The sequence below is a fragment of the Lemur catta genome, chromosome 13 (genome assembly GCF_020740605.2).
Source record: "Lemur catta isolate mLemCat1 chromosome 13, mLemCat1.pri, whole genome shotgun sequence".
Taxonomy (NCBI): domain Eukaryota; kingdom Metazoa; phylum Chordata; class Mammalia; order Primates; family Lemuridae; genus Lemur; species Lemur catta.
This window is the reverse complement of record NC_059140.1, coordinates 73,261,852-73,277,669: the sequence shown is the minus strand read 5'-3', so window position 1 is coordinate 73,277,669 and position 15,818 is coordinate 73,261,852. Positions and strand designations below refer to the sequence as shown.

General features: G+C 34.0%; 1 protein-coding gene across 7 annotated transcripts in view; it reads left to right on the top strand.

Moving 5' to 3' along the window:
• PDS5B (PDS5 cohesin associated factor B) overlaps positions 1 to 15,818 on the top strand; it is a 163,933-nt gene that overhangs the window by 75,143 nt on the left and 72,972 nt on the right. For all 7 annotated transcript variants that reach the window (XM_045566941.1, XM_045566939.1, XM_045566945.1 and 4 more), the window contains exons 11-13: positions 5,695 to 5,840; positions 8,637 to 8,788; positions 10,330 to 10,443. In XM_045566941.1, coding sequence (XP_045422897.1) covers positions 5,695 to 5,840; positions 8,637 to 8,788; positions 10,330 to 10,443 — 412 coding nt within the window. The remainder of the gene's footprint in view (positions 1 to 5,694; positions 5,841 to 8,636; positions 8,789 to 10,329; positions 10,444 to 15,818) is intronic.

The following is a 15,818-nucleotide window of genomic DNA, read 5'->3' as shown; positions in this document are numbered from 1 at the left end:
TGAGTTTCTTCTGATAAGGAAAATCGCAAGTATATCCTCTATAATATTTTTAACAATAGTTTGTCATAGTAAAGCTTTCAGGTTTGTTGAATTCCTATTGATCAGATCTAAAACAGTGGGTATTTGACCAGTTTCATCCTTTCTGGAGGAGAAATCTCACTGGGAGCTATCTTCCTACTCACATCTAGACTGCTTAGACTGCTTGCTCTGAGCTTCTGCTGTACAGCATTGATCTTAGGACCGTCCATTCTTTCTCTCTTCTTTTCTCCCCTGCCCCCACCCTTTCCTCCTTCTGTCTTTTCCTCTTCCTGTGAGCGTGTGTGTGTATGTGTCTATTTTTCCCACCTCACTTCCCCTCCCCTCTCTTTTCCTTCCCCTTTCCTTTGGATGTTCCTTTTTCTATAGCACCATTTTCTTGTGCTACTGATGCAGTATTTTCTGAGAGTATCAGTGGTGGTTTTTAAGGGGAAGTTTTCTTTTTCCTTCAAAATGTCTTTAATTTGTTCTTCTACCTTTTATTTGCTTTTGTCTCTTTTTTCCATGTTAGAGGCTTTCCTCAAGTGCTTGGCAATCCATGGCTTATCTGCTCATGGTTAAGAGTGGTGGGCCTAATAAAAAACTACTTAGAAAGCTCTGAGTGTATGAATGGGTCTGTTGACTCTGAACTTCACTTTAGAGTGATCAGGGTGGGCTGTTAATAGGGAAACCCTTAGTTTAGATACTTCCCTCTTCCATCAGTCAGATTCCCTGGAGGAGGAGAGTATCCTATCTGGAAGTTCAAGGCTAGTTGCTGGTGTCTTTGGGAAAAGGATGATGGTTTTCTGCTTTCACATTTCAGGTCAGTTGTCATATCGCCCTTTAGGATGTGGTATCCATGCCCTCAGCTGTATTTTGTGTCCCCCAATTTAGAAACTCTCTGTTTGACATTTTTCATAGAATTCATCCCCGGGCTTCTTTCAGGGTGGAATGGGAGGATGGTAATCTACTACTATTAATTAGGTTGGTGCAAAAGTAATTGTGGTTTTGGATTGAATTTTAAATCATTAGAACTAAGGCTCAGATACATCTTTATTAATCGAAATAGGAACCATTACAGTCAGCACATTTTTGCCAATGAGAAATAAGTTTGTTTATTCCTGTAGTGTAAAAATCCATGCTTCAAGATTCATTGAACTCTTGGAAAGCATTTTCTGCATACTGCTGGTTGTGGAAGCGTTTTCCCTGCAAAAAGTTGTCGAGATGCTTGAAGAAGTGGTAGTGGGTTGGTGAGAGTTCAGGTTAATATGGTGGATGAGGCAAAACTTTGTAGCCCAATTTGTAAGTTTTGAAGCGTTGGTTATGTGATGTGTGGTTGGGCATTGTTGTGGAGAAGAATTGGGCCCTTTCTGTTGACCAGTGCCGACTGCAGGTGTTGCAGTTTTTGGCGCATCTCATAGATTTGCTGAGCATACTTGTCAGATGTCATGGTTTTACTGGGATTCAGGAAGCTGTAATAGATCAGACTGGCAGCAGACCACCAAACATTGACCATGACCTTTTTTTGGTGCAAGTTTGGTTTTGGGAAGTGCTTTGGAGGTTCTTCTCAGTTCAACTACTGAGCTGGTTTGTTGCCGATTGTCATAGAAAATCCACTTTTTGTCGCACATCACAATCCGATCAAGAAATGGTTCTTTGTTGTTGTATACAATAAGAGAAGACGACATTTTAAAATGATAATTTTTTTTTTTTTATTTTCGGGCATCTCATGAGGCACCTACTTATCGAGCTTTTTCACCTTTCCAATTTGCTATGAATGCCAAATAGAATGGTCATTGAGTTCTTCAGCAACTTCTTGTGTAGTTATAAGAGGATCGGCTTTGATGATTGCGCTCAATTGGTTGTTGTGAACTTCTGACTGCCGGCCATTGTGGTCCTCATCTTCAAAGCTCTCATCTCCTTTGCAAAACTTCTCAGACCACCAGTGCACTGTATGTTCGTTAGCAGTTGCTTTGGGCCAAATGCGTTGTTGATGTTGTGAGTTGTCCACTACTTTATGACCCATTTTTAACTCGAATAACAAAATCGCTCAAATTTGCTTTTTGTCTAACATCATTTCCATAGTATAAAATAAATAGAAAATAAACAGCAAGTAATAAGTCATTAACAAAAAAACTTATGCTACAAATGAGGGCTTTGTTCTTTCTGTTTATCTCATTGTGTAGAATATTCTGTCTTTTTTCTTTCTCCTCTACCTGAAATATAGTAGCAGATCTTCTGAAGTTTCACTGCTGGAAAGAGTGATAAAAGCATAAGAGTAATAAAGCAGACCTTGCTTTCATTTGGAAGAAGTAGGCTTTGATTTTTTTCAATCATTTTCAGTTATTTTCTTTCCATATACCATGTTCCATTTCAAATTTCCGCAACTTCATTCCTGACTACTCTATTTCGGCATGTGAACCTTATGCTGTAGTGATTCTGAGCCCCATCAGACCCAGTGCCCTCTTTTTAATGATTTGTAATCCTTTTTTGGATAATCTTAAAATTCATAGATTAAAAATCTACTTAATACAATTAAAAATTTAATATTACATCCTAATTTTAATATACAGGAGAAATAAAAGTTGTTTAAATAATGTATATTTTAATATGTAAATGTTTGGGTATGATATATAGAGTTGATAACAAACATCTCCACAAGTTTCTCACATGCTCACTTATTTTCTGCTATAGGGGGATATGGAAAACTCTGTAAATCCTGTTTGGTAGGTCATTTGGATGGCTATTATCTGAATGGTTAAACTGAAATTTCTGCATTTTGGGGAAAATCTCAGACTCTGTTCTATCCTTCAGTTTCCTTTTTTTAACTTAAAAATGAGGTATAATTAACTTGTAATAAAATGCACAGATTTTAAGTGTTTAATTTGGTATGTTTGATGAGACAAATTTTCATGATCCCAAAACATACCCTCCTATCCCATTCCAGTAAGTTCCCCCCTCAACTTTCTGACTTCTGTTACTGTAGCTTAGTTTTAACCTCTTTTTGGGCTTCATATGTATTGAATCATACAGTGTGCATACATTTTGAAACTAGGGTGGGGGATCTATTTATCCTGTATTATTAGTTTATTCTTTCTTATTAAGTGTTAATATTCCATTGTAAGAATATACCGTCATTTGTTTGCCCATTTTTCTTTTTGATGGATATCTGGGTGGTTTTTGATTTGGGGCTATTATGATTAGCATTACTTTGACTATTCTTGCATAAGTGTTTTTGTGGGCTTATGTTTTTATTGCTCTTTGGAAATAGTAGTGAAATTGCTGGTCATAGAGTAGATACGTGTTTGTCTTTATAGGAGACAACTAAGCAGTTCTCCGTATTGGTTACACTATATTACATTGACCAGCAATGAATGAGAGTTCCAGTTTAGCATTCTTTACAACATTTTGTGTTGTCAGTCTTTTTGATTTTAGCCATTCTTGTAGGTCTTGATAGTTTTTGTGGTTTTAATTTGCATTCTCCTTTTGACTAATCAGATTTAGCATCTCTTTGTGTGCATATTTATATATATCTTTTATGAAGCATCTGTTTAAATTGTATGGCCATCTTTTTTTAATTGGGTTCTTTTTTCTTATTGATTTATAGTAATTACATATCTTTTCTTTTTTAAAGTATTAAAAATTTTAAATATTTTTTCCATAGTCATTCAGACATTAATGTAGGGTTTACTATTGGCTGAATAATAAATTGGTGTTTTGGTTTTTTTCATAACTTCTCTAAAATATACTTCAAATGTGAATAATTTCACCAGTAACCTTTAGTTTTTACTATTATTTTGAATGTTTTGCTTATATAAGATATAGTTTCAGTATAATGGAACATTTATATTGATATGTTGTGTGATTTCCTATTCCTCATCCTGTTTGAGGTTCGCTAAAAGTCAGCTCTGAAAAATCCAGGGGTCTTACTACTCTTTATGCACGTTTTCAGCTGCTGCTTCTGTTTCAGCTACAGTCATCATTCTTTTTTCTTGGTGCCTTGAATTTCTAAACATTTTCAGGGTTCTACTCTGGAAATGAGCTTGTTTATTCATTTCTTTCCCATTTGGATTTCTTCTCTTTCCTTTGTCCTGTGGCATTTACCAGTCCATCTGCCAAAATTTTGTTGACAGATCTCTTTAGTTGTGATCTCTTCTTTTGTTATTTGTCCCTTTTAAGAAACATTACAGTAGGGTTTTGGGAGTGAGCAGAGATAAATATGTTATACACACAACACACACAGGTTTATCTTACTTTTGCTAGAATGTGTTTATGAGATTCATCGTTGTACCTTCAGCCACCTACCTATATTATAAAGAGTATTAGAAGCTGCTTTGTCATGCTAACTGTAGAGAATTTCTTCTTTCTTGTACATTATCTCTTCCTCCTTACAGTTAATATCTGTCAGTTAATAGCTCTTATGTATGTATACCTGTTTAATATGAGTGACTGGTTTTAGGGAAATTGGGTTAATATCGTAAAATTGGTGGTGTGGTATTGGTGTTTTCCTTTCTTAATGACATATAAAATAATAGATATTGCATTTGAAACATGTACAGTTGAGGTATAAAACTTCCGTATTTATCTTGGTGGGGAAATGAACTTCAGATATATTTAACATGTTCCATTTGAAATCATAATACTAAAAAGTTTACTAGGTTAGGTAAATTAACATTTATGTTTCTTCGTAAGTTTTTTTTTAAAGCAACATATGGTCTTTCTCATTTTTAGAATAGTTCCTATTAGTAGAGAATGCTGAAAGCAGAGGGACTTAAGACCCGAGCAGTGTTTTTTTTGATATTTCTGTTTTAATTATTTGTTAAACTGTTAGTAAATCTACTCATAATCACTGTTTGTATACTGTTTGTGTATAGGCATGGCTATTTTTTATTAACCCAAATTCAAACAGCTAAATTTTGTCTTACTGTTCTGGTAATAAAAAAATGAATAATATTTTATTTGTTAAATTTGTGCTCAGTTGTGTCACTTCTTTGTTAAGCCTAAGATATCATTACTGAAATTTGTGAATTGTTTTTTTTTTTTTTTCAGCTTACTCCATGCCAGGTGTGAACTCCATGTTTTTTACTTTAAGAACCTATTCCAGTCACTCATAATTGTTAAATCTGTTTCATTTTTTCTGTCTTCATTTTGGCTTTTCTTAGTTCATTTAAGTGGAATTGCCTTGTGGTCTTCTTTGTCGTATTTCTTGGCAGCCACTGTCTCAGTATTATTCTTTCACTAACCTCAATCAGAGTTTCCCCAGTTGAGGGATAGAAACCTGAATACTGTATGTAGCCTTTTCTCAATAGTACAATTGACTTGAATATTTTATCCATGTAAATGAAAAAAAAAAAAACAAATGTCAGTATACCTTTTAGTTCAGTTATATGGTTTGTTTAATTAATGAGGTTAGGGATGCCTTAATCAACTTCATGTCCACAAATGTGGAGGGGGATTTTACTACTTAGTTGGTTGTAACTACTGTATTTTGACTGAAGGACTGATCTTCCTCTTCCTTTCTTCCTTCTCTTTTTTTCCTGGCTCTTAGTTTTCTGGAAACATTGAACCTTCTACTTAGGTTTTGTTTTTGCTAAGGTTTATTTCATAGCTCTTATGCACTCTTTAAAACATTTTAATTGTTAAAGTTTCCATTTTAATAAAAGAAAATTTATCTTTCAGAGTATCTGAAAGTGAGGTCACATGACCCTGAGGAAGCTATTAGACATGATGTTATTGTGTCTATAGTTACGGCCGCTAAAAAGGATATTCTTCTGGTCAATGATCACTTACTTAATTTTGTGAGAGAGAGAACATTAGACAAACGGGTAAGTAAATAAGAATAAATAATTATTACTGGTTTCCATTTTTAATACTTGAAGTTTAACAGTATTTCAATTGAAAATGAAATGTCAGCCCTTTTTTGGGTGGGAAGCATTTTAGTATTTAAAATGACATTTATAAGACCGTTTTACTTTCTGTTACATTAAGTTTTATTAGTTTTCCTTTATTGAGATTATTTGTTCTCCTCCTAAAAATAAGATGGCTCTTAAAGGTAAAGTAGTCAGGTGTTTAGCTTGTATACCAGTTTTAATGATAAGGGACTTTTGTAAGGGCCTCAGACACAGCTTCTCTTATATTGGCTGTTTTCTTTCCCTCTTTCCTTTCAACGCTATTGTTATATGAGTATGAGTTGGTAGTCCTCTAGCTGGTTGTATTATAATTAACATGGAATAGAAAGATGTTTTCAACTTGGTAAAGCTAAACCCAACAGAGCAGCATGATTCTAGCCTATCTTCTATGACTTCAGCTTTGTCGAATGAGCATCTACTAGCTCCATTCATTAGTCTGAGCTTCTGAAGACAGGACTGTGACTTGTTATGTTTGTATTCCATATTGCCTGGAAATATTTCAGAGAACGTTTGTTCTACCCTTCTGCTGATTGCCTTTCCTTCATGGTATGGGCTCTACTGACGTAGACTTCTGAATAATTTTGGTGAAGGTGAGACTCTTTGCTTTATTTAGAGGTTAATTAGCAAAGAAAACAGGAGGCCTGTTGGTAGCTGGGAATAGCTTTGACTAGGTAAATACTTTAAAACATTTTAACAATCTTATAAGGTTGATTATGCTGTTTTCATTGTTTTAATTCTCTCTTTTATAATGCTGGTTATGTAGGTAGACGATAAATGGGCAGGAATTACATGGTTTTCCCTCTAAATCTATAAGTATCCAGGATAACTTACTTTATTTTTTTTTATCATTAAAATATTAAATGTTTATTGCCCAGTTTCCATTGGTTATTTTAGACAGTGTCCACAATTTGGGCAAGATTTCTATGTAATTCTTTTTTTTTCCTTTATTTTAGTATATTACGGGGGTACAAATGTTTAGGTTACGTATATTGCCCTTGCTCTCCCTTCCCCCCCAAGTCAGAGCTTGAAGTGTGTCCATCCCCCAGACAGTGCGCATTGCACTTATTACGTATGTATATACCCATCCCCTCCTCCTCTCTCCCATCTGCCTGACAGCTGATGAATGTTATTCCTATATGTGCACTTAGGTGTTGGGATAACTTATTTTAACTGATAAATTTAGACTTATATTTATTGAATATTTCTTTGGGGTATTCATCATGAAAAGGGCCAAAGGCATAAAGAAGGAAAATTATATTTATATCATGCATAGGATAAAAGCATTAAAGTAATCTTTTTCTTAGCTGGACTTAGAATTTGAGGTGAGTTTTTGTGTACTGTTGGGATCATATGTATAATTTTTGCTTGTGATAGGGTTGCTTTGTTCATTCATATAAAAATAGAGCACTGAAAAATAATTGACTATATGCATGTTCTTGGCAATATTAGAACATGATGTATCCTTTTTATTTTTTATTTTTTTTGAGACAAGGTGTTGCTCTATTGCCCTGGCTAGAGTGCAGTAGCATCATCATACCTCACTGCAACCTCAAACTGCTGGGCTCGAGAGATCCACCTTCCTCAGTCTCCAATGTAGCTGGGACTATAAGCACATGCTGCCACACCCAGCTAATTTTTCTACTTTTTTTAGAGACAGGGTCTCAATCTTGCTTAGACTGGTCTTAAACTCCTGGGCTAAAGGGATCCTCCTGCCTCTGCCTCCCCAGAGTGCTAGGTTTACAAGTGTGAGCCACCGCCCCCAGACACATGATGTATCTTTAAATTCTCTTTGAAGCAGCAATCCAGGGATTAAGAGTTAGAGATAACATGGGAGTTAGTGATAAAAAATTTTACAAACAAATTAAAATGAGTAAGACTTCTAAAAATCTTTTATTTCAATATGTAGTTGGTGGATGAATGAGATAAGGACTATTCTTAATCTACTGTAATTAATTGAAACAAAAACCAAGGGAAGAATGACAGATTGCAAAGGAAAAAAATGAATAGTGTCTCCAGATTCATGACATTTTAAACATTACTAACGTGCCTATTGATTATAGTGCTGTTTATGTAAAATTAAAGAATAACTCTAAGATACATCAGCAATGTTAGATACACTATAGCAAATATATATTTGTTTAAAAAAATAGTTGAGTACATTTCCCTTATACTTGAATTTGATTCTCAGATGTACAGAATGAACCACTGATATGTCTGCACTGAGCACTAGATAAAGGCAATATCATATATGCCTTAACACATCTGAATTACTATTATTATTGATATAGTACAAATATGCTCTATATAGACCATAACTTAGAAAAAAATTATGAGGAATAGGTCACTGTGTATCCATTCAGTTCTGTATTTGCATTTTAAAATTTGGTAGCTTGCTTTTTCTCACCAATTTTAAGTGACATAGATTGTGATTAACTTTTGTTTTTAAGGGTAGGTGATGGGTTTTAGATATAAAAGCATTAAAGTTCTTTATACGCATTGATATCTCTCCTGTACTTTACATAGTAGAAATATTTGTATGGTAGTTGTGTTTTTCATAAATATAATTATAAATTTATATCCAATATCTGAGGCTTGAAGTAAATATGTTGTATAAAGGGAAGGAAAATGAAAAACTAGAAAACCACGCTTTCTTAAATTTATGTAATAGAAACATTTTTACATTATAATAAAAACTTTTTTTTTTATTTTAAGTGGAGAGTGCGCAAAGAAGCCATGATGGGACTTGCCCAGATTTATAAGAAATATGCTTTACAATCAGCAGCTGGAAAAGATGCTGCAAAACAGATATCATGGATCAAAGACAAACTGCTGCATATATATTATCAAAATAGTATTGATGATCGGTAAGGATATTATATAGAAGATATTTGGTGACTTTGTGTGTTCTATAACTTGATTGGTTGTTTTACACAAACTTTTTTTGATGACTTTAAACTGTTTCCTCAGTTTTTACTATGAGGTTCATGATAGTGAGTGACTGCTTTCCTTCCCATTGAAGACATAAATGAAGTAGTAATGTACATATAACTTTAGGGATGGATACAACGTTTACATTTATTTTCATACAGTAGTTGTGAACAGAGTAATATCTAAAAGCAGGAATGTGTATAGTTATTTTAATTTTGTTTCATGGGTAATTGTATTATAACGATCCTCATTAATTTTTTTGAAATAAAATTCAAATAAAAATAAACCCTTTGGATTGTAGACATTTTGAATAAAAACAATTCCTACTCAAGGCTAAAAAACAGTTTATAAATTCATATTAAAACACATTATCCAAATATAATCTTAGTATTTTTCCATTGCATGCTAAAAGTTGGATCTTGTATGGATCTCAATCGTTTAACAGTTAATAAAGCTGTAAATCCTGCTTACAATCTGAATTGATCTGACAAATTATTTACAGAATCCAAATGATGTTGCCTATAGTGAATCAGAATGAGAAAACTAAGAAGTAATAGGTCATATTAAAATTTTAAGAGCTCTTATAGAAATTAGAAACTGAGTATTTTTGGTGAAAATTAAGAAACTTCATAGTTATTTTTATAAAATTGAAGCTTTTAGACTTTTTGAGTATGGTATCAATAAACAAAGATTTACATTATGATTTTATAGGATTTTTTTTTTTTTTTTTTTTTGAGACAGAGTCTCACTCTGTTGCCCAGGCTAGAGTGCCATGGCGTCAGCCAAGCTCACAGCAACCTCAGACTCCTGGGCTCAAGCAATCCTCTTGCTTCAGCCTCCTGAGTAGCTGGGACTACAGGCATGCGCCACTATGCCCGGCTGATTTTTTCTATATATATTTTTAGTTGGCCAGATAATTTCTTTCTATTTTTAGTAGAGACAGGATCTCGCTTTTGCTCAGGCTGGTCTTGAACTCCTGACCTCGAGCGATTCTCCTGCCTCGGCCTCCCAGAGTGCTAGGATTACAGGCGTGAGCCACTGCGCCTGGCCAAGACTTTTTTTTGTTCTTTCAGCCAGGTCTTTTTTCATGATGATCACTATAAAAGCTCAGAAGCATCTTAAAAATGTCTTTGTAGTTTTATCTTAACAGAAATGTAGAACTTGGCATTTGGAAGAAACTGGTGTAGTTTTTAATGTTTTATTTTATAGATAAGGAAATTAAGTCTCTGATAGACAACTTTTTCAAGGTCATGAAGTTGGTAGTTAGCTGGGTGTAGTGGTGTTTCCATTATATCCAGCTAAAGCCTTTTTTGGGCCTTCTTTCATATAGAAAGTTAGTTTTGATTTGGAAATACTGTTTCTCCTCAGGAAAGCAGGGACTTTTAAAATCTGTGTTCTTTATTTAGTTTTGGAATTTTATATTCAAATTTAATACATTTAAAAAAATCAACATAGTGCCTTCTCTGCTTTTTTGTAGATTACTTGTTGAACGGATCTTTGCTCAATACATGGTTCCTCACAATTTGGAAACTACAGAACGGATGAAGTGCTTATATTACTTGTATGCCACACTGGATTTAAATGCTGTGAAGTATGTTTTGAATGTCAAACTCTTGTTCTTTTCATCTTTCACAGTATATTAATTGGATTTTATGGAAAAGAAACCATAAGTAACTGAATTTTTAAATGTAAACTATATAAGGTAAACATTGTGTAAAGGGTCAAGTCACAATAAGGTACTTGGCTATCTTTTTTTAGAAAGTACTGCTATCAACATATTAAAGCCACTGTAAGCAATTGAAAAATAGAGTTGATTGACGTGGAATCTTTTAGGATTTGATTTTTTTTATTTCTAGGTTTTAATATTGTTGGTATCTCAACAAATGTTGATGTTCCTCTTCTTTCTTGTTTTGCTTAAGGTGTTAGAAAGGTCTATATTATGAAAATACTGTCTTATTCTCACCTGGTACTGATTTGAATTATGCTGTACGGTAGTAGGGTACAAATTTTGTGCTGCATAGCCTCAATACGGTGTTGTAGTTTGGCATAAGGGTAAGCACAAATATATTTTTATTACCATGTTTCATTCAGAACGTTCTTTTGAGTGTCTGGGTAGGAAATTGGCATTTTACACAAAGAAGAGATATTGCTAATCTAATTGAATCATATTAAGGGTTAGGAAATTTGCCTGGAGATTTGCTTTAGGTTTTAGGAAATGTAGAACTTTAGTGTTCCAGCAAATGTAGTTTATAGTTACTGGGGATTTAATGTTCAGAAATTGGAAGTCTGAGAAGCTGTATATAATTTTCATTTGTACCACTGCCTAATGGGGCTTTTGATTTCATTTCCTCCATGGAAATAATTATATGTGCTATTTATATTTTACATAGAAATATTGGAGAAAAAGTTGTAGTAAGGAGAAATATACATTTCCTCATACCTGCTGTGTTTCAGGCGCTGGAATTTGTGTAATCTTTAGCTGCTTTTACACTACAGTGAAAAAATAGTTGCAAAAGAGACCCTATTGCCCACAAAGCTTAAAATGTTTACTATCCGGTTTTTTGCAGAAAAAGCTTGCCAACTCTGGTTTAAGTGATATTTTTCCTGTTTCACACAGAGGTTAATTAATCTGCACAAAGTCACACAGAAGTTGTAAGAAAGGAAGTCAGGATTTGAACTCAGTTCTGCTTGGTTCCAGAGCTTATTTTTGTGCTACATATAGTATGAATAAAACATATTACCATCATATTTAATTACTTATGTTACATATTTTTGTCTGGAATTGGAATGCATCCTAAAATTGTTGATTTGGCATAGTTTAATTGGTGGCTCTTTTCCTCAGGGTACAGTTAATTGGTGGCCTCTTAGATTGGATAAAATATGGTATATATATCCTATTTGAAACAACTTGTTGGAAATCACAGTAAATCTAGACTTCTTGACTCAGCTCAGCTATCATTCAAGAGTAAAAATGAAATAAAGACACTTTGAAGCACATCTTGAGAATTTGCCACTCAGATCCTACTTGAAAAAATTACTAAAGAAGTTTTTTTTTTTTTTTTGGTAAAGAATTAAATCTAGGCCGGGCCCGGTGGCTCCCGCCTGTAATCCTAGCACTCTAGGAGGCCGAGGTGGGAGGATCGCTCGAGGTCAGGAGTTTGAGACCAGCCTGAGCAAGAGCGAGACCCCGTCTCTGCTAAAAATAGAAATGATTTGGATAGCTAAAAATTTATATAGAAAAAAGTAGCCGGGCATGGTGGCGCATGCCTGTAGTCCCAGCTACTGGGGAGGCTGAGTCAGGAGGATCTCTTAAGCCCAGGAGTTTGAGGTTGCTGTGAGCTAGGCTGACACCACAGCACTCACTCTAGCCCAGGCAACAAAGCGAGACTCTGTCTCAAAAAAAATAAAAAAATAAAAATAAAAAAAAATGAATTAAATCTAGAAAGAAGGAATAGGATGCAAGAAATGGCAAACATTGCAAACATTTTCACATATCTAATCAAGGACTGTAAAAACAATAATAAAGTTTACTTTGTAAGAGATGAGGTGTGGATTAAAAAGTAAGTAGCATCTACGCCAATAGTTAGTCAGCACATAGCACTGTAGCCCTATGTGAACTCTCTTGAGTATCCCTGGAACCTTCTCTCCTGTGGTGCCGCCATGCCTGGGCACAGCAAGAGGGCCTCCAGGACTTTCTTACCCTGCCCATTATTCTGATTGGTTGATACCATGCCTCTGTGAAAAATTTTGAATACTAGGTGTGGACCCCATCAGATAACAACAAATAAGATGGTAGGTAAGTAATGAGCATTAAAGTGTTGTAAGTTTCTTTTAATCATATAAGTGTGAGGGCAGACATGTTGATTCATTAAACCATAAGTCAAGTGTGCTTGTTAAAAATTTAACAGTCACCCCTAAAAGAATAGAATTAGAACATACAGCTTCAAAACCTGGAAGAATAAAAAAGAATTAATGAAACCTTTGATACCAGTAGCAAAAAAAGAAAAGGAAAAAATAACAGTAAATAGAAACACAAATTATAAATAGTAGTTATAAAACTAAACATACTAAATTGCATTCATCATGTAGATGACAAGTAAATTTGATTGAATTAAAAAGTAAAACACAGTGCTGTTCACAAGAGGTATGCTGAAAAATAATGCTGCTAAAAGTTGAAAGTAAATTCCTATCTGGACCAGTACTCAAAAGACTGATTCTACAAAAATGGTTGGCAAATGAATGGGTATTTATCTGTTTTAAGATAAAATATTTTAAGATACATACATACCACTTTTAAGTGATTTTTATTTTAACCAACTTTTTGGAATTAACTGAACAACTCTAATACTTATGAACATTTTAGTACTTAGTTTACATTTTATTTGTGATTATTTTTTCCAAAAGCCTTTACATTTTTATTATGTAATTAAAGAAATCACTTATGTGAGTTATGAAGCATAGTAATAAAATAACAGTATCTGTGAATCTACCACCTAGCTTGTAAACTCTTCTCCCTTTCATCCTCCTGTCTTCCTCCCAGATGTAACCTCTAGCCTTAATGTTCTTTCTCATTTCTTTTTTAAAAATTGTTTAAACATATGTGTATATATCTGTGCGTAAATATTTGTATCCCTCAATAATATATTTTTGCTTGGTTTTGAACTTTGTGAAAGTGAAATAATTGTGTGTATAATCTCCTGTCACTTTTTCTCCACTATATTATGTTTCTAAGATTCATCTGTAGCTCGTTCATATCACATGGTATAGAATTACATTGTCATTACTCCATAATTTTATTCCATTATTTTGACTTGGAAATTTGAGTCAGTGGAAAAAATGGACATTTGTGTTATTTCTATCTTTTCACTATTTCAGATAGTGACTACAAACAGTTTTCAATTTAGTATACCTATGTAAGAGTTTCTCTAAGGTATGATTACAAATGGTTTTCAAATTTGTCTACTTACTGGAATCACCTTGGGAGGGTTAAACAGTACCTTCAACTAAGTCTCTCCTTCAGAGATTCTCATTTGTGTGTAGTATAGGTTTTTAGAAAAGCATTTCTGGAGATTCTAATGGGCAATCAAGGTTTGGAAGCACTAGTATTATATACAGCAAGGAGTGGAATTGCTAAGTATGTGCATTTTCATCAGTATAAACTAGTGTCAAATTGTTCTCCAATATGATTATACTAGTTTATACTCCTCCCAGTGTTTCATGAGTTTCTGTATCCCCCTGTGTATTATCAGACATCTTAATTTTTGCTAATCCTTTAAGTATCAAACTATGTTACCATCCTTAATTTTCTTGAATACTGAAAATATTGATCTTTTTATAGTTTTATGGTCATTAAAAAGTCATTTGAATGTATGACCTCTACTTAGTTTGAAAGGGGCTTAAAAAAATATTAGATGCTGTTCATAGGTAGAGAAAAAGAAAAAAAAATTAAAAAAAGCTGCTTGTCAGGTAGTTTCCTGGTGAGCACTTGTTTGGTAAAGATTCTTTCTTGTTGAAAGACCCAATTATTTTATGCTATGACTGCTTTTTTGTGGGGAAGTTAAAGTATTTCCTATATTTTAGAGTTTTTGATGTAAACCAGTTTTTGGATAATTTCCTAAGTAAACTAAATATCTTGATTATTGAAAAAGAGAATAGGAGGCAGTCTTGAGTACTGTCTGATGACAGTGTGTAGTTCCACCTCCCACAAGTTTCCCAGAACTTCTGTTAGTGACAAGAGTAGGATTTAGTAGCAGATATCTTAGTTGTCATCTTCTCTTTCATTGAGCAGGTTTGCATCTAGGCAGTTTTATTCTTCTGAGTTTGGTAGGTGATTTGCTCAGCTGAGAGCAAAAGGTTGGAGGAGAGGTTCTTTTTGACATTTGAATAGGTCCCTGACTGAAACACAGTGGTAGCTGTGTTTTTCCTTGAGTTGCTGCAAACTTGTGGTTTGGAGAAGCCCTAGTGACAGAATTAATTGTCTAAAATGTCAGATAACAAATGTAAGAGTACCCAAGATCTAACTAGAGTTTTTACATATTTGGTGACAGAGCTGGAATTCAGATTAAGATTAAATAAGTGGATATTTGTCTTTGTATCATGATATTGTTTCTCTGCTACTATAACTTTTTTCTCTTTTTTTTTTTTGACACAGAGTCTCACTCTGTTGGCCAGGCTAGATTGCCGGGGCGTCAGCCTAGCTCACAGCAATCTCAAATTCCTGGGCTCGAGCAATCCTCTTGCCTCAGCCTCCCAAGTAGCTGGGACTACAGGCATGCGCCACCATGCCCGGCTAATTTTTTCTATATATATTTTTAGTTATCCATATAATTCCTTTCTATTTTTTTAGTAGAGACGGGGTCTCGCTTTTGCTCAGGTTGGTCTTGAACTCCTGAGCTCAAACGATCTGCCCGCCTCAGGCTCCCAGAGTGCTAGGATTACAAGCGTGAGCCACCGCGCTTGGCCACTTTTTTCTCTTTTTTAAAGAATTGTTTATTATAGAAAGGCAATAAACAAGGACAGATTGCCTTGCTGCTTAATATAATTTTATTAAAATACTTGAGAAGACAGTCTTCCTAAATACGTTATAATAGAAATTCTTAATGATCACTTTTGGATTTAAGCTATAGCCATTATAGTTTATAACGGGCTTTAGAATTGCTTGAGATTTTGTCTTTAATAAAATAATTTCCTCTTTAAGTGAAGACAGGTTTCAAAATCTTGGCCTTTCAGAAGTTGTAATGATTAAGTGCAAAGGAGAGAGAGTATACATTGACCTTGGAGTTCAGAAGTAATTTCACAGATGACTACTCTGTTTCTTTGAAAATTATTTTAATTATATAACTCCTACTTAGTTGTTAGATTTTTATAGTCCACTGGATAGTGATCATTTTGCTTTTAATGTTTATATTTTAAATTATGCCAGTGAAATTTTATAGAGCTTAGTAACTTGAAAATAGTAAAGTATAG